The sequence below is a fragment of the Zootoca vivipara genome, chromosome 16 (assembly GCF_963506605.1).
Source record: "Zootoca vivipara chromosome 16, rZooViv1.1, whole genome shotgun sequence".
NCBI classification, from domain to species: domain Eukaryota; kingdom Metazoa; phylum Chordata; class Lepidosauria; order Squamata; family Lacertidae; genus Zootoca; species Zootoca vivipara.
The window spans coordinates 42269350-42293518 of NC_083291.1; the positions used below are offsets into that span (position 1 = coordinate 42269350).

Sequence of the window (24169 nt, forward strand, 5' to 3'; positions counted from 1 at the left end):
AGAAATGTAAAGTGCTACACTTGGGCAAAAAAAATGAAAGGCACAAATACAGGATGGGTGACACCTGGCTTGAGAGCAGTACATGTGAAAAGGATCTAGGAGTCTTGGTGGACCACAAACTTGACATGAGTCAACAGTGTTGATGCAGCAGCTAAAAAAGCCAATGCAATTCTGGGCTGCACCAATAGGAGTATAGCATCTAGATCAAGGGAAGTAATAGTACCACTGTATTCTGCTCTGGTCAGACCTCACCTGGAGTACTGTGTCCAGTTCTGGGCACCACAGTTCAAGAAGGATACTGAAAAGCTGGAACATGTCCAGAGGAGGGCAACCAAAATGGTCAAACGATGTATGAGGAACGGCTTAGGGAGCTGGGTATGTTTAGCCTGGAGAAGAGAGGGTTAAGGGGTGATATGATAGCCATGTTCAAATATATAAAAGGATGTCATATAGAGGAGGGAGAAAGGTTGTTCTCTGCTGCTCCAGAGAAGCGGACACGGAGCAATGGATTCAAACTACAGGAAAGAAGATTCCACCTAAATATTCAGAAGAACCTCCTGACAGTAAGAGCTGTTTGACAGTGGAATTTGCTGCCAAGGAGTGTGGTGGAGTCTCCTTCTTTGGAGGTCTTTAAGCGGAGGCTTGATGGCCATATGTCAGGAATGCTTTGATGGTGTTTCCTGCTTGGCAGGGGGTTGGACTGGATGGCCCTTGTGGTCTCTTCCAACTCTATGATTCTATGATTCTAAATGAAATGCTGACACGTCCTTGCAGATGATACACATGAGCAATATATATGTCACATTCAGTACTTTATCAGGGATTTCCACAAACATCTATAGCTAGATTTGCTTTTCCACATGCAGAAGTAGAAATTGGATGGTAGACACACTTCCAATAGGTCTTTTCCTGCCCCCTCCTCTTCAAAGCAGTACAATTATGTTCAGCAAGACTGGAGCAGCATGACAAGGTGTAATTTAGAATAGAGCCGCCAGGCCCTGCAGATACGCAACCAGGCGAGTGTGTTATTAACACCTAAAGAACCCCTAGCAGGTCTGGAAGTGAGACGTGCAATTACAGCACTTAGGAAAGAAAGAGGAGACAAGGCCAGAACAAGAGACTATTCCCACCAGGCCTGTGGGAGATGCAGTGGAATTTACCGTCAACATTTACTTTCTTTTTGAATCAAAACCACAGCAAGTTCAGGCACTTTTTGACCTGGCTCCATGCTTTAAGAAAAAGGAAAAAAAGGCACACAAAATTCTGTGCTGAGAAATTCATTGCAAAGAACACCATGGGGAAAGTTTATCCTCAGCACGCACGCATGCATGCATGCACACACACATGTGCCAAGTGGGCAGCCAAAAGGGGAGCACAAATCAATGACTATTCAGAATCTGGTGTGAACAGTATGAATTCTCCCAGATACATCCTGAAAAACAAGCTAGTGGTATCCCTACACCCTGAGGGCTGAGAGGGTGGAGACCCTCTGTAATAGTTCTAGCTAGGTCTGCAGCCTACTTATTCAATAGCAAAAAGAGAAAATAAGATGTAATCCTCCCTCCAAATTATTTTGGTAGAGAATGTTTGACACCTAGGGCTTTAATTCATATTTGATGTGTTTGAGCTTAATCCAATTTCAGCAAATGTTGAAAAGGAGATGTGAGTCATCATGGCTGGATGCACAGGCATGTGTTCCTCTTTGCTACATATTACCATCACCAGTGTCACATTAACCGGCCTTTTTGGTGGAAGAGGGAGATGTTAAACATTTTCATAGAATTTATATATGAATCCTGGCCATTTCCCTGTACTTCAGATCCAATAATAATTTGAAGCGGGGGCCAAAGCAGTCGATGCCCCCAATCCTCTATTCTCTTTCTGTAAAGATTTACAGGTCTCAAAGCTGCACAGGTGAACCTGGGATCTGGATGCTGAGGGGAAGCAACGGGCTAGGATACTAATCAGCTATCTTGGCAACTCAATATTTAGACCCCCTCTGAACATGCAAAGAGCACCAGTTTCACCTTGATTCATTACATTAGTCATGAGGCTTGTATGGAGAAAAAGCATAGTATCTATTGAGTCAAAGAGCACCGGATCATCATAAATGCGGGGGAGTTCAAAGTGTCTTTCCAGCTGCTGTTTTGAGAAGGAGCTTGGAAGTTGTTGGTGTTTGTCTGTCTTAAGAGACAATGAAGAGTGCCTCCAGGGGTGAAGTCAAACTACTGTGTTAGCAGCATCGAAATGACCTCCCCAGGGCACAAGCCTTGGCTGCCCATATGACAAGACTCACTTCTCAGCCTTGCTGATGAGGTTCAAAGGAAAGCAGAGCAATATGTCTGGCACCACTCAACTGCAGGAGTTTCCAAAAAGAGGCATACAAGGTGCCACCCAACCTTCTTAGGGACTCCGCTCTGGATTTGTGTTGGGGTTACTCCTTGGAGTTTCCTTCTCTTGAAGATATCCCACAAAGCAGCAGGGGTTTAGGACCAGAGTTTTCCTCCTTCCCAGGTCAAGGAGCCCCATCTGCCCCTCACTTCCCTCCACAGCATATGCAGGGTAGAGCAGAACTGTAAGGTTCAATCAGCACCATGGACAAAGGCACAGGCACAATCTTCAGCACTATGGACAGCACACCCACCATGATAAATATTGTCTGGTCAAACCTTAGGCCGTTGTCCTGCCTCCAGTGCTGAGTGGTGGCTGGTGCCCATTGGAACTGGTAAAGTGGAAGGCTGGGAGGCCAACAGCAGGTGAAGCCAGGCTGCGCCAACTAATTCCAGTTTCTTGCCCAACCTCCTCCCTGCTGTGATCTACAAGGGCAACTGAGACTATGGAGGAGGAAGCCAGCAGGAAGTGTCAACCCTTAGACTGGTTAGTGAGAAGGAAGGCAGGCAGGTAGGGTTTGGCTGAGGGCAGGCTGAGGTTAGTGGAGCAGTGCTCTAGTTGCCCTCTGCCCGCCCGCACTTATGACATTATGAGTTCCAGGGATGTTATGGGCTTGCTTAAGCCCTTTCATTCACCCCCTCCCCATTTCAGGCACTCAGGAGAGAAGGGGCAGCTTTAGTATCAAGTTGTCTCCAGTGGGAATTTTGTCTTAAATATGTTTTAAATATTTTATTGGGAGCCACCCAGGGTGGCTGGGGAAACGCAGCCAGATGGGCAAGGTATAAATTATTATTATTATTATTATTATTATTATTATTATTATTATTATTATTATTACCCAGCCCATCTGGCTGGGTTTCCCCCACCACCCTAGGCGGCTTCCAACAAATACCAAAATACATTAAAATATCACAGATTAAAAACTTCCCTAATATTATTGGTTTGGTTTTTTTCTTTTTGCTTGGTGGTGTGCACCTTTCCCTTCTCTACTTATTTTCATAGCTCTGTAGGTAAATTGTTATTTATTTATTTTACAGATTGATAAACTGCTTAAGAACATAAGATGAGTCCTCTGGATCAGGCCAAGGCCCAATCAGTCCATGGCACCCTGTTCTCACGGGGTCCGTCAGATGCCTGTAGGAAGCCTGCAAGCTGGGCATGGATGCAGCAACAGCACTTGGCTCACCGAGGCTTCCCAGGAACTGGTATTTGGTGGCCGAATGCCAAAAGCTGTTGGAGTGGCATTTGATAAGCTAAAATAAGATTAAATGCAAACAATTAAACTAGCTCCAGAAACAACCAAAGCAATTTCTACAATTCTACAATTTAAAAGTCCACATAATGGCCGGGTCACACTTCAAGCAGGTAGGAAACGGACCTCCCATTTCTCTTCTTTCTCAGAGTCCTGGGTGGTGTCTGTCTGTCTGTCTCTGGCCCATTCATTGAAGGATCAAAATGTGGGCAAGAGGGAAGTTCCTGCCTCTCCCTGTGACTGTAGCCCCATTCCCTGCTGCCCTCAAGGGAGGCTTTCCACTTATTCCGATATCCATTGATACATCCTACAGTGCAGTGGAACCAGCGGGAATATAAATCAGCTTTGGGATTTCTTTGCCACCAGCTTCGTGACATCATCGACACTGGCACCATGACGTCAACCTCAGCATTAAGGGCAGTGGCACCACCAGCATCAATTCCGCTGGAGCGCACAGCATCACCAGCATCCTTCTGGCTCTGTCCCTGCATCTCCGATGTTGGGTACCGGGCCGTACCATTCACACTCGCCAGGGAGGGGGGCTGAGGAGAGAGCAGCCGAGCTCCTCCCCTTCTCCCGTCGGCTAATGGTCCACCCCGGGATTCGCTTGGCAGAGATAAGGTGCCTACCACTGCAGCCGCATAGGGGGGAAGGGGAGCATTTGGGCGAGTCCACGCGCAGGAGAGCTGCTTAACTGGGCAAGGCTGGTTGCTGTGGCTCACAGAAGGACTTGGGAGGAGCCGCGCTGGGCTGGCTTTTCCTTTCTCTCGAGCGATCTCCCGCTCCCAAAGAGCAGGGGAACAAGGGCACCCATCTTTCCCTATAGATCCTCTCCCCAGGAGGCAGGAGCGCCCAGGAAGCGCTTTGGAGGACCTTTCCCGGCTAGAGAGAGAGAGAGAGAGATCCCTCCTGCAAATCCCTTCAGAAGCAAAGGATCCCAGAGGGCTGAAAGAAAAAGAAAAAGAGCAGCCTCATCTTCCCTACAGGAGATAGATCTGCTGCAGGGAGGGAGCCTCTCCCCGTTAGACGACCCCCCTTGAGAAATCCCTGGCAGGCTGGCCGTTCTCTGGATCCTCCTTTAGGTGGGCAATCCCTGAGATCTCCGCACAGCAGCCGTCTGGGGGTAGGGGTGGTGGGGATCCCACCTGGAAGGCTTAGAAAACTCCACCCCACCCAGAGACGCATCGCTCAAGGGGGTCCCCTCCTTAGGAGTCCCCCTGCCCCCACCCGCCGACCCCCTGCGACCCCCCCGGCGCCAACATGAATTACCTGCGCAGGCGTCTCTCAGACAGCAACTTCATGGCCAACCTACCCAACGGCTACATGACGGACCTGCAGCGCCCGCAGCCCCCTCCGCCGCCCCCCAGCGCCACCTCGCCGTCGCCCGGCAGCGTCTCGCCCGCCGAAAGGCCGCCGTCGGCCCCCAGCCCGGGCGCGGGCAGCAGCGGCGGGGCCGGGGGCTTCTTCTCCTCCCTCTCCAACGCCGTGAAGCAGACGACCGCGGCGGCGGCGGCCACCTTCAGCGAGCAGGTCGGGGGGGTTGCAGGCTCCGGAGGGTCCTCGGGACGCAGCAAAGTGCTGCTGGTGGTGGATGAGCCAGGGACAGACTGGTAAGGAGCTGGCAAGGGGAGATGGGGAAGCCATCCCTTCCGCCCCGCGTATCCCTCCATCTCTCCATCCATCCACCCTTCCTTCCTCCTTCCGCCTGAAGGAGACAAAGGAAAATACTCCAAACCTCCTCCCCATCACCGCTCCCAGTTCTCCAGAGGGGGCCAACGGGATGGTGATAAAAACCAACTCTATTCTTTCTCCCCTCCCCAGCCTTGGCCACTTTGAGTGCCGTGGCACCAAGTTGTGGCAAATGATTCCTCCGAGGCCGGCTTCCCCCCACCCAACCGTTTCCACGCTGAGTGGCACCTTTGTGTTAAGCATACCGTGGTGCCAGGCAAGCTGGCAAATTGGTAGCTGCTCTTTAGCCCAGCCCTGGCTAACCTGGTCCCCTCCAGGTGTTTCAGGCTGCGGCTTCCATTGGCCCCAGCCAGCACTGCCCAAACATCCAGAGGGCACCCTGCCCCCCCCCGTTCTTTTGTCACAGCGCACAACAAGGCAAACAGCTCCTTATCATGCATGCTCTGCAGTGCATTTCTTCAGTTGCGCCAGTGTTCTCACTTTTGCATGCTCCCACCTTCCTTTAGAGTTCACCCATCCATCCCTCTTCCACCTCTTCATCCGACCTGTCATTCCATCCCAAAATCCACCCCCCCTCTCAGCTATTGCATCACCCCCTCACTTCCTCTTCTTATTTTCCCTTTGCACTTTTCTGTTGCCCCATCTGGGTCTGTGCTGAGTATCTCTTGCCCGTCTGGCAGGGCTCAAGAGGTAACAAAGAAAAGGCTAGAGGGAGGGAGGTGTCAGATAGCAGGTGGACATTGATGGCCACCAGGCAATGTACCCTTTGGTCTGAACCAGAGGTGAACTCAGCCCAGGGTCTTTGTAGACCATGTTTTCAGTAAGTGGAGGAAAGAGGAGAGATTTCCAGGTGAAACAGGTTGGTGTGTGTTGAAGCTGTGGGAAAGAAATGGTGCTTAGTTTTCCTAACACAAATGGCTTACCAAAAAAAAAAAAAGGAAAGGGGGGCAACCAGTATTTGTCTTGCAGCCCCAACCTGTATCAGGCTGAGAAGTCAAAATGCCAGCTGTGTGGCAAGTGCCAATTTGGCTGCCCTCCCAGTCTGCATCTTGGGTTGGCTGGCCTTGCTAAGGTATGGAGGAGGTCTGAATAATTGAACAGGAATTTCAGGGAGTTACTGGAAGATGCTTCTCTCTGTGTCTGCCTTTCCCCCTCCCCAGGCTCATGGAAGATGAAGGGGAAGAGAACTGTGTGGGTTCATCCTTCAGCTTTTTGGTGAAACAATTTTGCACTTCCCCAAGGAGACTCCCTTGGGGAATGATCACAACCAAAAGCCAGGATTGTTCTTAAGGCTGCACTGCATGGTCTAATTTTGTTCCAAGTCTCCAGAGAATGTGTGACTCTCTGGTTTGACACACCAGTCCGACCCAGTCCCTCCAGACTCCCCTTCCTGCCCCCACCATGCCTTAACCCAGATTCCCTTCCCTTCAGAGGCTACAGCACAGGCATCAGTTCTCTCCTGGCTCTTCCAGAGCCTACACTTGCCCTCTGCCTCCTTTTCCCTCAACCTTCCGGCTTCCTTGTCTGGGTGACCTTCTCTACCCCCAACTGTTGGGCCACTCTGGCCTGTAAGTGGCATGGTTGTCCAGTTTTCCAGAAGCCAACATGAAGAGAAGGCTCCATTTACCTGTGGTTTCTATATAGGGACTCTGAGACCTACCAGTCAGGGAACACAAGCCTATGAAGGCATCAGTCCCTTGAGCATTGCTTCCAGTGCTAAAATCCCAGGCTGGATGTCAGTTGGGGACAGGCATATTATATGGCATGAAGCTAAATCATGCCTAGCTTCCTGTGCTAGGCATCCCCCGAGAGCCTTCTCTCGCCTGCCCCTGATTTCTCTGTCAGAGCGACCTTACAGGGTGAGAAATGGACTCTGTGAACTCTCCCAAGGGAATCATGATTTTGAGGGGTTGTGATAACCAAGAAGGGCAAGTTGAACAAGACTGATGGGTAAGAAAATGGAGAACTCAATGCTTCCATTATGAATGGGATCAGTCCTTGTGCATGGAATTGGATCAGATGAAATGAGCACATGCGCACATAATTTAAAATAAATAGGAATTTTAAACTAGAAAATACAGTACTACTGCTAAGCTTTGGAATTGAATGCCCCAGAATATGCTAATGGTCAACTGTATAACTGGATTAGAAAATGAGCTAGACAAATTGATGGCAGGCAGGAATATTAGGACAGCACCAGTTTGTAGAATTGTGTTTTGTTTTTGTTTTAATGTGGGGAAATCAACATAAGTGTCAGGACCTGCAAGCTCAGTCCATCTCAGATAATTCAGGAGGATTGCCAATGTGCCATGATCCCCTGGAGGGAGGAAAGGAAAAAGCCAATTCATTGTGACTTCACCATTAGTTAAACAATGTGTAAACTGAAGGAGTGTAAGCTGTTTTATATACCCCCTTTATAACATCTGATGCTGTCCACGGTCCATAACACAATACTGGCTAAAATAGATGATTGGTTGTCATGACATACTAAGCATTAGGATACATCAGTAACTGTGTTCTACTAAAGCAGGGGTGCCCAGAAGAGGGCCAGATTTGATGAAGTGAACATGCGTGAGGGTCAACAGAAGTTGTTGAGCTTTTTTTTTAGGACATATACTGCCACGGGGGCCGGATTAATTCTACTGGCGGGCTGCATTGCCCCCCCCCAAACAGGGCTTGGACTAGATGACCTTTGAGCCAGGTCCTTTCCAACTCTACACTTCTATGATTCTATGAATTATATGAGTTTCTCATGCAGCATATTTATGTCCCAATGGCACACAGGAAGCTGCATTTCCCAAGATCATTCAAGGTTTCCCAGCCCTTTTGTGCCTTTGAGTTATACATTGGGTGTTATTCATAAACAGAGGAAGCTCTCCTGGAAAAGAAAAATATATATTTCCTGCAGCTGTGTTTGAGAAACACTCTGGTCTGCAACCTCAATGGTTTTCAGTCCTCCATTATCCCTGCAGTTGCCAGACAGAGCAGATGCTGGCCTTGCTGTCTCTTCGTCATTTTTATGGACTGTTTGTGTTTCAAGTGCTCTGCCTGTAATTAATAGGCAGAGTTATGGGCAGAGTTTGCTCCTGTTCTGTGGGTGTTTGTGTGAAGGCAGAATTGGATGTGCCGATTAACTCAAAACAGTCCTTCACTTTCAAACACTTGAGGACAAAGGGGGCATCTGTTTGAAAGCAACAAAGAGTGACTGCAAGCATGCCTTATGAAAAAACCAAAAAAGAAATGAATAAGGAAAGCTGTGTTGTTGTTGTTGTTGTTGTTGTTGTTGTTGTTGTTGTTAGCACCTCTTGCTACCAAAATAGGCTCCTAAGTACTTTTAAAAACTAGCATAAAGTATAAAAAACTAGTTACACAAAAAATTAAATGTAAAGAACCATAATTTAAAGCAGTCCTTTTTTTGGTTAAAAACAAAACAAAATCATAAGGTGCTGGTACTCATATTTTGATAAACATGCAGTGGGTGCCAACACACAATGGTTGTCATGAACAGAAAAAGGAAAAAAGAAAAGAAAAGAAAAAGAGGTGACTGATATTCAGATCAGTGAGCACTATCACACATAAAAATAATTGATTAAAATACAAAACAAAATAATCCTGTTAAAACATTAAGCTATACAGTAGTACCTCAGTTTACAAACACAATTGGTTCCGGATGTCTGTACATAACCTGAAGCGTACTTAACCTGAAGCGTACTTAACCTAAAGCGAACTTTCCCATTGAAAGTAATGGAAAGTGGATTAATCTGTTCCAGATGGGTCCGTGGAGTACTTAAACTGAAAATACTCAAACCGAGGCGTACTTAAACCGAGGTATGACTGTAGATCCATAAATCCATAATTAAAATGAAAGCATACCTGTTAAAACAATACAGCAATTGAAACAGGAAACTTGGGTTGAGACATCAAAGGAATGCCTGCATAAACGTGTCTTCAAAGGCCGGCAGAATGCCAATACAGATGGCGGTTAGCTCTAAGAACTATTGGGCAATGGAGACCTACCTGGGTTCCAGCTTGATCAATCTCTGCCACATTTTAGTCACCTCACCATCATGGCTATGGCAGAGCCCTATTTCCTTCTGTGTTGGAGGAAGACACTGTGGCTTGGGCACACACACAATCCTAGGTGGTTCACTTGGCAAGCTCCCAATCTCAGGCCATGTGGTTTCTCTGTACAGGCATAGGAAATCTTGCTAGAAAAACATTGGTGACCTTAGGGAAGTTGTGGTGCATCCATGCAGAGCTGATTGCAGGGGGCTCCTTAATTCACACTTCTTTGGGCTTTACCAGTATGTCTTTCCCTGGTGGGGCACCATGACACAGTGTCTGTTGATAAGATTGCTCTGGGTGCAATTCTGAAGTAACCAGGCTTGCAGGTGCTTCTTTGACTCTTTGAATTTATACCTGCAGGCCCTGGTGGAATGACATTAAAACCATGGTTTATGTGAACCCTGCCCAGTGGCTTACTCATTTTCTGAAGCTATCCTTTTGTCGTTGGTTCATAACCTTGGCTTGTTTTAACTATGGCTTGGCATTATCTGTGAACCCAACACCAACCCACCCTAGGCCCTTGCCAGGCTACAAAGGCATGAAGCAGAAGCAGTTGGAAAAGAAAAGAAATGTTGGAGATACAAGCCATAGTTTGTTTGATCATCTGTGGGACAACTTGTGGTTAAGGCAAGGCCCAGGGAAACCATTGACAAGATTCTGCGCAAACACAATGTACAAACCACTTTAAAATCTTGGCTTCAGTGGGAGTGTTTTTAAGCATATTTTTAACCATTTGGCTTCCAAGAAGAAGGATTTAGTATCCTGCTACAAGTCCCTTAAACAAAAATGCTGATTTATATATTACCAGACTGGATGGATCATCCTTTTATTAATAGCCTCTAGTAGCCATTTGATTTCTTGCCTGGCTCTATTTCACTTATCACCGGCCTTCACTCACCTGTGATAGATCAGGTATGGGTATATGTGTTTTGTGATTGCCTATGCGTGGCAGGATATGCTGCTATACTCAGCTACCTCCTTTCCTCTCATGGTATAGTTCCTCCTGCTCGCTCTTTCACTCCACCCCCGCTTCTTCTGTTCCCAATTGGCACAGGCCCCCCAAACCCATCACTCCAGCATTGCATGGTCCAAGTGCCAGTTGCCATCCGGAGGTTTTGGCATGGGGATGCCAGCCCTTGTGTGGTTGCAGTTGTTGTTGTTGGTATGTGTGAAGGTGCATGAAATTTGAGAAACCTCACTTAGACAGAGGTCAGGATACTCAACAGGGAAGAATGTAAACATTCATGCCAGTTAAGTTTATTATGTGAATTAGAAAGATATGATTTCTGCAGCCTGAATGTGTCAAATCCCAGGCTGCCAATGTTGAGGATTGCCACAGTAGGCCAATTGGCAATCTGTTGTGAATTTGCATCTCTCTCTCTCTCATCTATCTATCATCTCTATCTATCTATCATCTATTTATCCTGCAAGCAAATAGCATAGAAATTCCAAACTTCTGAGTAGTTAATCAGTTACCTCCTTTATACAAATGTAACCTACTGAATTCCGTGCTGCAAGGTGGCGTGGACGATGGTATTTGGCTCAACAAAAGGATGAGACAGATCCATGGGGTTGGGTGGGAATACGTTTATCCACAGCAACTAGCCATGGTCAGGAAATGGAGACCCCATGTACAGAGGCAGTATACCTGTATAATATCAGGTAACAATGATCAAGAACAGGGGAAGGCTATTGCCTTTAACTCCTGCCTATGAGGTTCTCAGATACAGATTGCTGGCTGTTATTAGAAAACAAAATGCTGATGAAAATGGGATTTTGATCTGATTTGTTCTAATATTTTTAATGACATACATATCACATTTTGACATGATTGAATTTGGTAGACAATTGTGCAAATACTTCTTATGGTAAGAAGCCCTCAATAAAAGGAAAGAGTCCTTAATAAAATTCACAGAGTAGCATTCTCTCTTGTTGGAATGAGTGGTTCTCGTAGAGACTCTCTGGGTCTCTGAGGCCGGCTGGTTAACAGGGTGACTCAGAAACACCCCAATGGCATCACCAGGGTTATTATAATAGCACAGCAAGTTAAGTGCATAGGCTTACATTCAGCTCCCAGCTGGATTGAGGCTGGCTAATGTGGTAGATGTGCATGCTGGGAAAATGAGCTACAAATATATTTCCCTTCTAGGGACATCTTAGGTAAGCAAGCAAGGGGGCTGGAGAACGACAGTAACTGGCTGAAGCAGGGGCAAAGTGGGGTGGTAGGTGGTCTGCCGTACTCGCTCCACTTGACGCCCTCTGCATCACACCCTCAACTGTAATGCATGCTTTGGGCATCCTGCTTTGTCCTAGAGATTGCAGCTTCAGGATGTGTGCACCGTAGGGAGCATGGATTGGCGGTGTTTGTCGCAGGCGGCTCTGGATCCCTGCTGGGGATGATGTGTCAGGATGCAAAGGCTGTTGTTTCGCGGCAGGGCAAGATAGAGGGTGTCAGTGCCTTGAAGGCTGCGGCAGACACACAGACAGCAGCCCTAAGCAGCTGCAGCCAAAGCCCTGCTCCCCAGCTGTCTCCCACTGGGTATGCAGCCCCATGCTGAACAGAAGATCCAAAGGTTGCCTTGTATATGCTGCCATCTCTTGCACCCTTCCCTGAGCTCATTGTCCTAAGCCACAGCCTCTGAGCCTTGCTTGAACCACCCGGGTCCATGTGCTCTGGGCATCCCTTTCAATGGAATGGCCTGTTTGTTTGCAAGGATACTTGCCACCCAACTTGATGTTGACAGAACCACTGCATAGTTCTCCTTTCTGGCTACAGTACTTGCTTTAATTGTTAGCCAAAGAGGCAGCCATGCTAGTCTCCTGCAGCAGCAAAACCAACAAACACTCTGTCAGCTTAATGTAGAGATGGGGATGAAGGGAACTGAAGGCTAGAGAATCTGGAGAGAACAAGGTTCCCCAGTCCTTGCGCTGAAGATTAGCGTATTCATTCTAGCATAACCTAGCCTTTGCCAACATGCTGGCAGGGGCAGAGGGGAGATGTAGTCTGAAACTCCTGGAAGGTACCAGGTTGGCAAAAGTGGTTGCAAAGGGTCACTGTGTTTGTTTGCCAAACCTTTCAGCTTGAATTTTATTGTCACAAAATGCCCTTTTTTGCATTTCTTTTCCCTTTAACCCCAGCCGTTATGTTTCCTCCCCACCCTCTTTTATACTCACATGGATATATTTGTGCCTACTGAGGATTATACTTCATCCATCTATGGACTCAGCGCCCACCAAAAGCTTGTGCCATGGTAGAGTTGTTAGTCTTTCAGAAGCCACAAGGCAGTTGAAGACATGCATGAGCAAGTGTGAGCTCTGATTGTGAATGTGTGCACTACACATACTGAGTGGCTAGGAGGAGGGATGGGGTACAAATCCATTGTGATTGTAAGGTGCTTAACTGATTTTGAAAATTATATTAAGAGTCTTTTAAAAATATTTTAAAAAATCATATTCCAGTTATTCCTATTCACTAGGGACAGCTTTTATTTTCTGCTTTCCTGTCCCAGGTAAACCATTGTCCCCCTATTTTTGCCTTTTTTTGGGGGGGGGGAAATGCCTTATAATATTTTTTGTTAGTAGAAGATGCAAGAGCTATAGTTCTGTAGCAGTCTTCCCTAAGCTGTTCTGGGATCAATGGGAGTTGTAGTTCAAAACAGCTGGCAGGCACTAGGTTGGTGTAGCCTGTTCTGCAGTGTTCAGTTCCCTCCCCAGGCAATCTAGGAGGGAAATCTCTGAGTGGAGCATAGATCTTGTCTCTAGTGCACATGCAATGGAATGTGCACGCATGAACACTAAGTCACCATACACCACACAGCCTGCTGTTCCATCCACTGCACTTGCTGAAGTTTATCTTGAACTGCCAAAAACCTACTACAGAACAAACTTCTTTCTTTCTTTTTCTACTGTATTTGTAAAACCAAAAGAACAAACACCATCTTGGCTTTTAAGTCGGTGCACAGCAAATGGATACAGCAGGCGGCAGGCAGAGAAAAGCCTTTGGAAGCGTGGAATGATGGGTGCAGCAGGGAGAATAATGATGCATGTTATGAAAAAATGGGATGTGAGGGGAGAGGATTGCAAGACTGTCCTTGCTTTCTTTTGTGAACTGGCAGAGAGTATACTGGCACCATTTCTGCAGGGGGCATGTGGCAAAATGGCAACAGGGAGCATTGTTTCACCAAGGAAGTGCAGGTAGCTGAAAGAGTAGAATCATAGAGTTGGAAGAGACCACAAGGGCCATCCAGTCCAACCCCCTGCCAAGCAGGAAACACCATCAAAGCATTCCTGACATATGGCCGTCAAGCCTCCGCTTAAAGACCTCCAAAGAAGGAGACTCCACCACACTCCTTGGCAGCAAATTCCACTGCCGAACAACTCTTACTGTCAGGAAGTTCTTCCTAATGTTTAGGTGGAATCTTCTTTCTTGTAGTTTGAATCCATTGCTCCGTGTCCGCTTCTCTGGAGCACCAGAAAACAACCTTTCTCCCTCCTCTATATGACATAATTTTATATATTTGGACATGGCTATCATATCACCCCTTAACCTTCTCTTCTCCAGGCTAAACATACCCAGCTCCCTAAGCCGTTCCTCATAAGGCATCGTTTCCAGGCCTTTGACCATTTTGGTTGCCCTCCTCTGGACACGTTCCAGCTTGTCAGTATCCTTCTTGAACTGTGGTGCCCAGAACTGGACACAGTATTCCAGGTGAGGTCTGACCAGAGCAGAATACAGTGGTACTATTACTTCCCTTGATTTAGATGCTATACTCCCATTGATGCAGCCCAGAATTGCATTGGCTTTTTTAGCTGCTGCATCACACTGTTGACTCATGTCAAGTTTGTGGTCTACCAAGACTCCTAGATCCTTTTCACATGTTCTGCTCTCAGGCCAGGTGTCTCCCATCCTGTATTTGTGCCTTTCATTTTTTTGCCCAAGTGTAGTACTTTACATTTCTCCCTGTTAAAATTCATCTTGTTTGCTTTGGCCCAGTTGTCTAATCTGTTAAGGTCATTTTGAAGTGTGATCCTGTCCTCCTCATTTTGAAGTGTGATCCTGTCCTTCAAGAAGACCCTGAGATTCTTCCCCCACAGCCATATTGGTCACCTGCTGTCTTCTACCAGGGCAGCTTCACAGGCAGTGCAGAAGTTTGGGTACCAAACTCCCTTGAGAGCAGGATGCCAAACACCAGATTCCCCAGAACACCCAGGCAGTTGTTGGGCAGGCAGCAGGGTATTCTGCTCACGAATGATACTCTGCTCATGCCAAGAGGGGCAGTGAAAGAAACTCTGCAGGTGTTCAGAAGCACTCACCACTCCCACATGCTATAATAGTTATAGGCAAAATGTGACAACTCTACTGCTGAGCACTGAAACATGGAGGGGGGGCTGTCTTAGAGTAGAAGATGTTTCTGGAGGAATTTGTTTGTAATTTTTGATCATTCTTCCAAGGAACCTCTGATAAACACGGAAGAAATCCTACAGTTCCAAGAAAGACTTCTTGAAATCTGCAGCGCTAAGAGATAACAACCTGCAGTCTAAGGCCTATTCCTGTAACAACCATTTAGTTGTGCCACAGTTGTGTGCAAAAGTTTATTATTCCTAGTGTGAGTTCACATTCCTGCCTTACAAGAGACGTTGTCCCCACCCCCCAGCATAGCCCAGGTCTTTCCCCGCTAGCTGTTCACATAATAATAATAATAATAATAATAATAATAATAATAATAATAATAATAAATTATTTATTTGTACCCTGCCCATCTGGCTCCCCGGCCACTCTGGGCGGCTCCCAATCAAATATTAAAACACAGCATTAAATATTAAAAACTTCCCTAAACAGGGCTGCCTTCAGATGTCTTTTAAAAATAGGATAGCTGCTTATTTCCTTGACATCTGTTGGACGGGTGTTCCACAGGGTGGGTGCCACTCTGTCTGGTTCCCTGTAACCTCACTTCTCGCAATAATAATAATAATTTATTATTTATACCCCGCCCATCTGGCTGGATTTCCCCAGCCACTCTGGGCGGCTTACAACAGAAAAATGAAATAAAATACAGTAATCTATTAAACATTAAAAGCTTCCCTAAACAGGGCTGCCTTCAGATGTCTTCTAAAAATCTGGTAGCTGTTTTTCTCTTTGACATCTGATGGGAGGGCGTTCCACAGGGCAGGCGCCACCACCGAGAAGGCCCTCTGCCTGGTTCCCTGCAACTTGGCTTCTCGCAACGAGGCAACCGTCAGAAGGCCCTCAGCGCTGGATCTCAGTGTCCGGGCTGAATGATAGGGTGACGCTCCTTCAGGTAAACAAGACCGAGGCCGTTTAGGTCTTTAAATGTCAACACCAACACTTTGAACTGTGCTCGGAAACGTACTGGGAGCCAATGTAGATCTCTCAGGACCGGTGTTATGTGGTCCCAGTGACCACTCCCAGTCACCAGTCTAGCTGCCGCATTCTGGATTAATTGTAGTTTCCGCTTCACCTTCAAAGGTAGTCCCACATAGAGCACATTGCAGTCATCCAAGCGGGAGGTAACCAGAGCATGCATTACTCTGGCGAGACAGTCTGCGGGCAGGTAGGGTCTCAGCCTGCGTACCAGATGGAGCTGATAGACAGCTGCCCTGGACACAGAATTAACCTGCACCTCCATGGACAGCTGTGAGTCCAAAATGACTCCCAGGCTGCACACCTGGTCCTTCAGGGACACAGTTACCCCATTCAGGACCAGGGAATCCCCAACACCCACCAGCCCCCTGTCACCCAAAAAACATACTTCTGTCTTGTCAGGATTCAACCTCAATCTGTTAGCCACCATCCATCCTCCAACCACCTCCGGCACTCACACCTTCACCGCCTTCACTGGTTCTGATTGGAAAGAGAGGTAGAGCTGGGTATCATCTGCATACTGATGAACAACCCCCCCCCCCATGATCTCTCCCAGCAGGTTCATATACAGGTGAAACTCGGAAAATTAGAATATCGTTGAAAAGTGCATTTATTTCAGTAATGCAACTTAAAAGGTGAAACCAATATATGAGATAGATGCATGACATGAAAGCTAGATATGTCAAGCCTTTATTTGTTGTCATTGTACAGGTAATTATTTGTCGTTAGGCGGGTCAATTATAAATGGAATGTAATTAATAAAATGTAATAGCGATGTTTATTTTTGTATTATTGTAACTATTTGTTTTATTACTGTGGAATTTCCAAAAGAAAGTATTTGTAAAAATTAAAAGAAAAATAAATAGTAATAAGTTGCATTACTGAAATAAATAAATGCACTTTTCGACGATATTCTAATTTTCTGAGTTTCACCTGTAGATATTAAAAAAGCATGGGGGAGAGAACGGAACCCTGAGGCACCCCACAAGTGAGAGCCCAGGGGTCTGAACACTCATCCCCCAACACCACTTTCTGGACACAGACCAGGAGGAAGGAGTGGAACCACTGTATGGCTTCATTAGGGTCATATTTGTTCCTGCTGCTTGTGTGCGCTCCAGGACACCAATGTGTTTACACAAATGTGTTCACACCTTGGCTATCAACAAATTAGGATCAGCTAAGGACCTCAATTAGCATGAAGCTGGTTTGAGAAACAACACGTCAAAGAACAATATTTTATAATCATTTGGGATACATAGAATCATAGAATCAAAGAGTTGGAAGAGACCACAAGGGCCATCCAGTCCAACCCCCTGCCAAGCAGGAAACACCATCAAAGCATTCCTGACATATGGTTGTCAAGCCTCCACTTAAAGACCTCCAAAGAAGGAGACTCCACCACACTCCTTGGCAGCAAATTCCACTGTCAAACAGCTCTTACTGTCAGGAGGTTCTTCTGAATGTTTAGGTGGAATCTTCTTTCCTGTAGTTTGAATCCATTGCTCCGTGTCCGCTTCTCTGGAGCAGCAGAAAACAACCTTTCTCCCTCTTCCATATGACATCCTTTTATATATTTGAACATGGTACCCAGGGAATGCCATTTGGATTGCGTCAGGTGTGGTGTTGTGTTGATGTTAAAAGTGTAATGGAAAGCTTTGTTTCTGCAAGTGTCATTTGACATCTAGGGCCTGGTGTCCGTCCCCCCCCCCCAATTCTGAGAGTTGTATGTTATGACCTAAATCTCTTGCCCACTTTACCATGGCTGATTTTACCTCCTCATCCTTCACTGACCATTCTAATAAGATTTTATACATTTTGGACAATGTTTTCTCATTGTTATACTGTATATCAAATCTCTTTCAAACCTTGAAAGTTATTTGTTAAAGCCCTTTTTTGTCTTGTTTTTAATGGTACTGTAACAAATGGTTGACTCTACTTTTTTATTTCTTATTTCTTCAATTCTTCAATTCTTCATAAAGAATGTCTTTATATGTAACCCAATCATTCATCATGTTGACCTTTTTTTACTGTCATGGCTTCCATTGGTGACAACCAGGGTGTCTTTTGTTCCAGGATACCCTGGAACAGCATAAAGAGATCTTCTTATTACATGATTCGTAAAATCTCTGTTGGCTCTTGCCTTGTTGTAGCATAAGTAAGCATGTCAGCCAAAAGGATTATTAAAGCCCTCTAGATCTAATATGTCAATGTTTTTCAATATACTAGCCATTTCATAGAATCATACAGTTCGAAGAGACCACAGGGGCCATCCAGCCCAACCCCCTGCCAAACAGCAAACACCATCAAAGCATTCCTGACATATGGCTGTCAAGCCTCTGCTTAAAGACCTCCAAAGAAGGAGAGTCCTTGGCAGCAAATTCCACTGTCGAACAGCTCTTACTGTCAGGAAGTTCTTCATAATGTTTAGGTGGAATCTTCTTTCTTGTAGTTTGAATCAATTGCTCTGTGTCCACTTCTCTGGAGCAGCATCATTTCCAGGCCTTTGACCATTTTGGTTGCCCTCCTCTGGACACGTTCCAGCTTGTCAAGTTTGTGGTCTACCAAGGCTCCTAGATCCTTTTCACACGTTCTGCTCTCAAGCCAGGTGTCTCCCATCCTGTATTTGTGCCTTCCATTTTTTTGCCCAAGTGTAGTAGTTTACATTTATCCCTGTTAAAATTCATCTTGTTTGCTCTGGCCCAGTTGTCTAATCTGTTATGGTCATTTTGAAGTGTGATCCTGTCCTATGGGGTATATCTGCAAACTTGATCAGGATGCCCTCAAGCCCATCATCCAAGTCATTGATAAAGATGTTGAATAAGACTGGACCCAAGACAGAACCCTGTGGCACCCCACTAGTCACTACTCTCCAGGATAAGGAGGAGCCATTGATGAGCACCCTTTGGGTTCGGTCAGTCAGCCAGTTACAAATCCACTGAATGGTAGCATTGTCTAGCCCGCATTTTACCAGCTTCTTTACAAGAATATCATGGGGCACCTTGTCAAAGGCCTTACTGAAATCAAGTTAGGCTATATCCACAGCATTCCCTTCATCTACCAGTCTTGTTATTCTGTCAAAAAATGTGTGACATGACTTATTTTTCAGAAACCCATGCTGACTTTTAGTGATCACAGCATTCCTTTCTAGGTGCTCACAGACCATTTGCTTAATGATCTGCTCTAGAATCTTTCCTGGTATTGATGTCAGGCTGACTGGGCGGTAATTGTTTGGGTCCTCTCTTTCCCCCCTTTTGAAAATAGGGACAACATTTGCCCTCCTCCAGTCTGCTGGAACTTCTCCTGTTCTCCAGGAATTTTCAAAGATTATTGCCAGTGGTTCTGAAATCACCTCTGCCAGTTCTTTTAATACTCTTGGATGTAGTTCATCTGGCCCTGGAGACTTGTGAACTGTAGTTTACCATCACAGAGCTACAAGCACCTTTAACAAACTATGGTTCCCAGGACTCTTTGAGGGAAGCCGTGGGCCTTAAATGCACGACATGTTGGCAGCCTATGCTTGCCAAGGTTAGAGTGCCCATTTTTATTTTAAAAATAATGATACTTGGGTAGGGAAGGGGGTAAGCCTCAGGCACAACAGCAGAAGCAGCTAATATATTTAAATAATAATAATAGAATGACTCCTATGTCTGGTGCTGGTAAATCAAGTGGATTAAACCTCTAGGGACTTGGGAAGCTTCTTTGAACTGCGTCAGACCATTGGTCTATCTAGCTTGGTATTGTCAACACTGACTAGCAGCAACAATGGACATGGGGGTGCTGGGGATTGAGGCTGGGACCTTGGACATGCAAAGCAGCTGCGCCAGTGTTGCAGCCATTGTTGTGTTCCTGCATAGAATTTGTTGCAGGGTGAATGAGCTGTGCAAAGAGATGGTGGTTATGCCCAGATGCTCTCTTGCTCTGTAACCCCCTCCTCATCTTACCTTGGCCTTAACAGAGCCTGTGGAGGATTATTATTATAGGATGCTCATGCACCCCCATGTCTTTTGTGTAGGCAGAGGCAGCTCTACTATTAGGCAGAGTGAGGCTGCCAACTCTGGCAGCAGATGGGGAGGGAAACAGGCAAAATGTTGACGCCAGAGCTGCACATGCCCTGAAGAGCGAGCCAGCTTGCTTCTGCTCTAGTGCAGTGGAGGATGCTGTCCCCTCGCCAGTGCTGAAGTAAAATTCAGCTGCCCTTTCAGTTTACCTGTAAATGTGGGTGGACTGAAGGATCTTGTCTTCAGCCTCTGGCAGCAAAATGTCTTGGGCTGCTCTGCATGCAACCATTTGTGAAATGGCCTGTTGGGGCTGAGCACAACTATGTGGATCAATCTTCTATTGTTGTTGTTTAGTCGTCTTAGTCATGTTTGACTCTCCGTGACCCCATGAACCAGAGCATGCCTTGGAAACTCTCACTTTCTTCTCAAAGCTTCTCCTTTTTTATGTCCATGGAGTTTTCTTGGCAAAATACTGGAGTGGTTTGCCAGTTCCTTCTCCAGGTGGATCACAGTTAGTTTAAACTCTCGGCTATGACCTGTCTATCTTGGGTGGCCCTGCACAGCATAGCTCATAGCTTCTTGGAGTTCTTCAAGCCCCTTCGCCAAAACAAGGCAGTGATCCATGAAGGGGATCAATCTTCTAAGCACACATAATTTGTGCCTTTACTTTAACTCTGTCTGTCTTAATCTTCCCCCCTCCTCCTCCTCCTTCAAAAAGTCCCATCTTCCCTGGCCTTTGGCCATGCTGACTAAGGCTGATGGGATTTGGAGTCAACAACATATCAGAGGGCCACTGATCTAGGCCAAATAGATGTGATGCAAGAGATCCATGATTGAATCTCCTGATGTTTTTCTGTTGTTGTTTTTACTTAAATGCAGCCACAGGAGGGATCTAATTTTGATGGTGTCTTAGACTGTTACATCCTGTACCATTTCCCTCACCAAACGCATGCACACCTGAAGCTGTGCTAATTCCACCAAGGTAGGGAAAATATAGTGGGGGTGGGGGCATCTAGGACAGGGAAACACCACTGTGGGGATGCAGGGGTTAAACAGCTCCACTCATAGTGCTGCTGTACTGATCAAAATGGGAGCTTCTCTGTGGCTATTTTAAAATCCAAGCAAAAAACAGTACACTGAGCATCTGTGTCGCTTTATCCCTTCTCTTTTGGCCCCCTGCTTCTCTTTATTCATCTTGCTCCTCTGCTTTCTTAGCAAACCAATTAAATATTTTAGTTGGCTAATCACCCACCTTTTAAGCAATTGAACAAATAATAACAAAGTTCAATTTTAATAATTTCAGTGGTAAAAACTGCTATTTAAGGGCCTTTCTGTGATATTGAGGGAAGTGCAAGATAATTGAATGAATGAAGCTCTGTTTTACTGTTTCTTTTTGGAAGACAATATTTGCTTTTTGTCATGCCTGATTACAGAAACATCCCAGAATAAAAGCAGCCTCTTAAAAGAAATCTGTGCCTTCAGCTCTCCGTTCTAGATAAGTTTGAGCCCCCACCACCCCAGTTCATAACTTTGGTATGGGGAGGGGAGGGGAACCTGTGACACTTCATATATATTGCTGGACTGTAGCTCCCATCACCCCTGACCATTGGGCATGCTGACTGGGACTGGTGGGACAGCATCTGGAGGAGACCAAGTCCCCATTTTTGCTATAGTTGATACGCCTGCTTTCTCTTTCCGAAAGATGGCTGTGGTAGCACAGTTCTTGTAATCCTCCCTTAGGGCAGTAAAACCAGCGCTAAGATCACTCTCTGCTGTTATTTCAAAGGTACACTCCCTTCCCACCCTGGTTATTTTACCTAGCCTAATAATAACTAAAGCATTGGTTCACTTTGTTGTTGCTTGCCAGTTGCACCTGTTGAATTTCTGCCTGTCAAAGAGGCAGGAAACTTGAGGGGCGGAGGGAGGGAGCTGCAGCATATACAACAGCAGGATGCATAAAGCCTTCATGACCTAATTTCTTGTGTTTGAGGGGACTAAGATCCCATACATCTGCTTTCCACATGCAGGTAGAACCAAGTGGGGAATAAGCTAGTGGAATCCAGTGATTGAATGGACTGTGCCTCTTCAGGGCTGGTGGGCGGAGGCGGAGCCCAGCCCAGCGGTGCGCGAGTTCAGCGTTCCCGCCCGCCGCGCCGCGCTCTCTGGTTCCCCGCCGCGCTTGGCCTTGCCTGAGGGCGCGACGGGGAGCTGGAGGGAGGGCGCAGCGCGGCGGGGGGGGAACGGCGAACTCGCGCTCCGCCGGGCTATGCCCCTCCCTAGAAGCAGGGCTGGTGGGCGGAGGCGGAGCCCAGCCCAGCGGTGCGCGAGTTCAGCGTTCCCGCCCGCCGCGCCGCGCTCTCTGGTTCCCCGCCGTGCTTGGCCTTGCCTGAGGGCGCGCCGGGGAGCTGGAGGGAGGGTGCGGCGCGGCGCGGCGGGAATGGCGAACTCGTGCTCTGCCGGGCTGTGCTCCGCCTCTGCCCACCAGCCCTGCTTCTAGGGAGGGGCAGCCTGCGGCCCCCACTTGCCCCGCGGTGGGTACGCCCTTGTGGGGGGGGGGCAGCTGGCTTCTAGAGTAGGGCAGCTGCCCTAACTTGCCCCTTGGTTCAGAAACCAATATCATAGTTTTCTGAAGGCTCAGTCAAACTCCATACCTCTTCAGATACCTCAAGCAAAGCTCTCCTTTTATGGGGATGCATTAGCTAGAAGGATCCCACCCCCTTGTTTCAAAACATTCCTGTTGCGCAAACAATGCACCATATCTCCATCCAGCCTACTGGAACAGCAGTCTAACTAGATGTAGCTTCAGCCTTTCCAGAGCACCCCTCCTTCCTTCCTGCCTACTTGCAGAAACAGACGTCCTTCCTACACATGCTACAGAATGCGGTGATGGAGCAAATTTATGAATGGCCCCTTAACGCTCTGCATATACAGTGATTGCCACCATTTAGGCCTATGGGTGCAGATGTGTATTTGAGTGAGTGCCTTGGGTGCCACCCCCTCTCTAGTTACTGCTCCCTACTCAGTGAGCCCCCTGCAGAGAGACAGAAAGCAAATGCATCCTCCTGTCACTTTTCCAAGGGATCTCTGTAAAACTTGGATCCAGTAGAATTAATCTGCTTAAAAAGCACCACTCTCCCAGCTTCCTCCTTCTGGGGAGAAAAAGGTAACCAACCTCACCCCACATGACCAAGGGGACAGTGAATTGGGAGGGCTCAGAGGTTCTAAGGGGTACTATCTTGGCAATGCCTAAAGTAGCACCTCTGCCTTTTCCTGGAAAGGATAATCTGTCTTTAACAGGTGTGACAGGAAGAAATTCAACAGGCAAAACCTTTTCCAATAGAGGAAAAGCTGTTCTTGTGGCAACATACCGGTTGCATTTCTGTCTATCACAGAGTTGTTATAGGCAAATAAGGCCCCCCCACCCCCACCCCCAGTAACCAATTTTGCAGGATAGTGAGATTCTTGTAGATTAATATGGGTGGATATGTGTGCTTTTTCTTAAAAAGTGAAGAGGGCATTTTCACATCAGAGTCATTATTTGAATAATAATGCATGTGGCAGCCAAACACTGACACAACACTCAATTTCTATTAAGTAAAGTGTCACATCTTCTAGCATGGAATACATTCATTCTGATTCCAAAAACAGACAATTTCACAGATAGGTGATATTTGGTGTGGAGGGAAATGTACTCTGCACATGCTCAGAGGTACTTATTGTTCCATATGTTTCAGGTCTGAGCTGGGGCATTTAAACAGGTGTCAGTTTTGAGTCCACAGTAAAGCTCTAATCAGCAGCGCTGCTCTATGCTAGGGTTGCCAGATGTCAGAGAGGGCAGAGCTCCTGCATCTTTAACACCTCCTGAAATTTCCTCTTCTGCACAATTCTTAGAAATTTTGGGAAGCCCTGTCCTCCCTGCTGAATCTGCAAGAGAGACCATAGCTGCCAAGTTTTCACTTTTCTCGCGAGGAAGCCTATTCAGCATAAGGGAAAATCCCTTTAAAAAAAGGGATAACTTGGCAGCTATGAGAGAGACTCTGCTAGTCTCCCTTCTCTGAAGGCCATAAAATGCAGCTAAATGTGGTTGTAGATGTGAACTGAAGAGAATGTTACTTGTGAGGCACATTGACATACGTAAGAGGAGGCAGCATGTGGCAATCCAGGAGGTGCTGATGTGCTGTCCATAGCTGCCAAGTTATCCCTTTTTTAAAGGGATTTTCCCTTATGCTGAATAGGCTTCCTCGTGAGAAAAGGGAAAACTTGGCAGCTATGGTGCTGTCTTCTCCCTGAGGGGGGGGGGGGTGCCTAAAGCTTCCATAATGTGTTAGAAGGTATAAAACTACCCGCACTGAAGACTCTTTAGAGCAGGAGAGTGGATTGCAATTTGATAAT

The 24169-nt window shown here is 46.7% G+C and overlaps 1 protein-coding gene across 1 annotated transcript in view; it reads left to right on the plus strand.

Moving 5' to 3' along the window:
- The first annotated feature begins 4903 nt into the window (after positions 1-4903).
- SYN1 (synapsin I) overlaps positions 4904-24169 on the plus strand; it is an 86979-nt gene continuing 67713 nt past the window's right edge. Inside the window, exon 1 of the mRNA XM_035140651.2 lies at positions 4904-5253. Within this exon, the coding sequence (XP_034996542.1) occupies positions 4904-5253 (350 nt within the window). The remainder of the gene's footprint in view (positions 5254-24169) is intronic.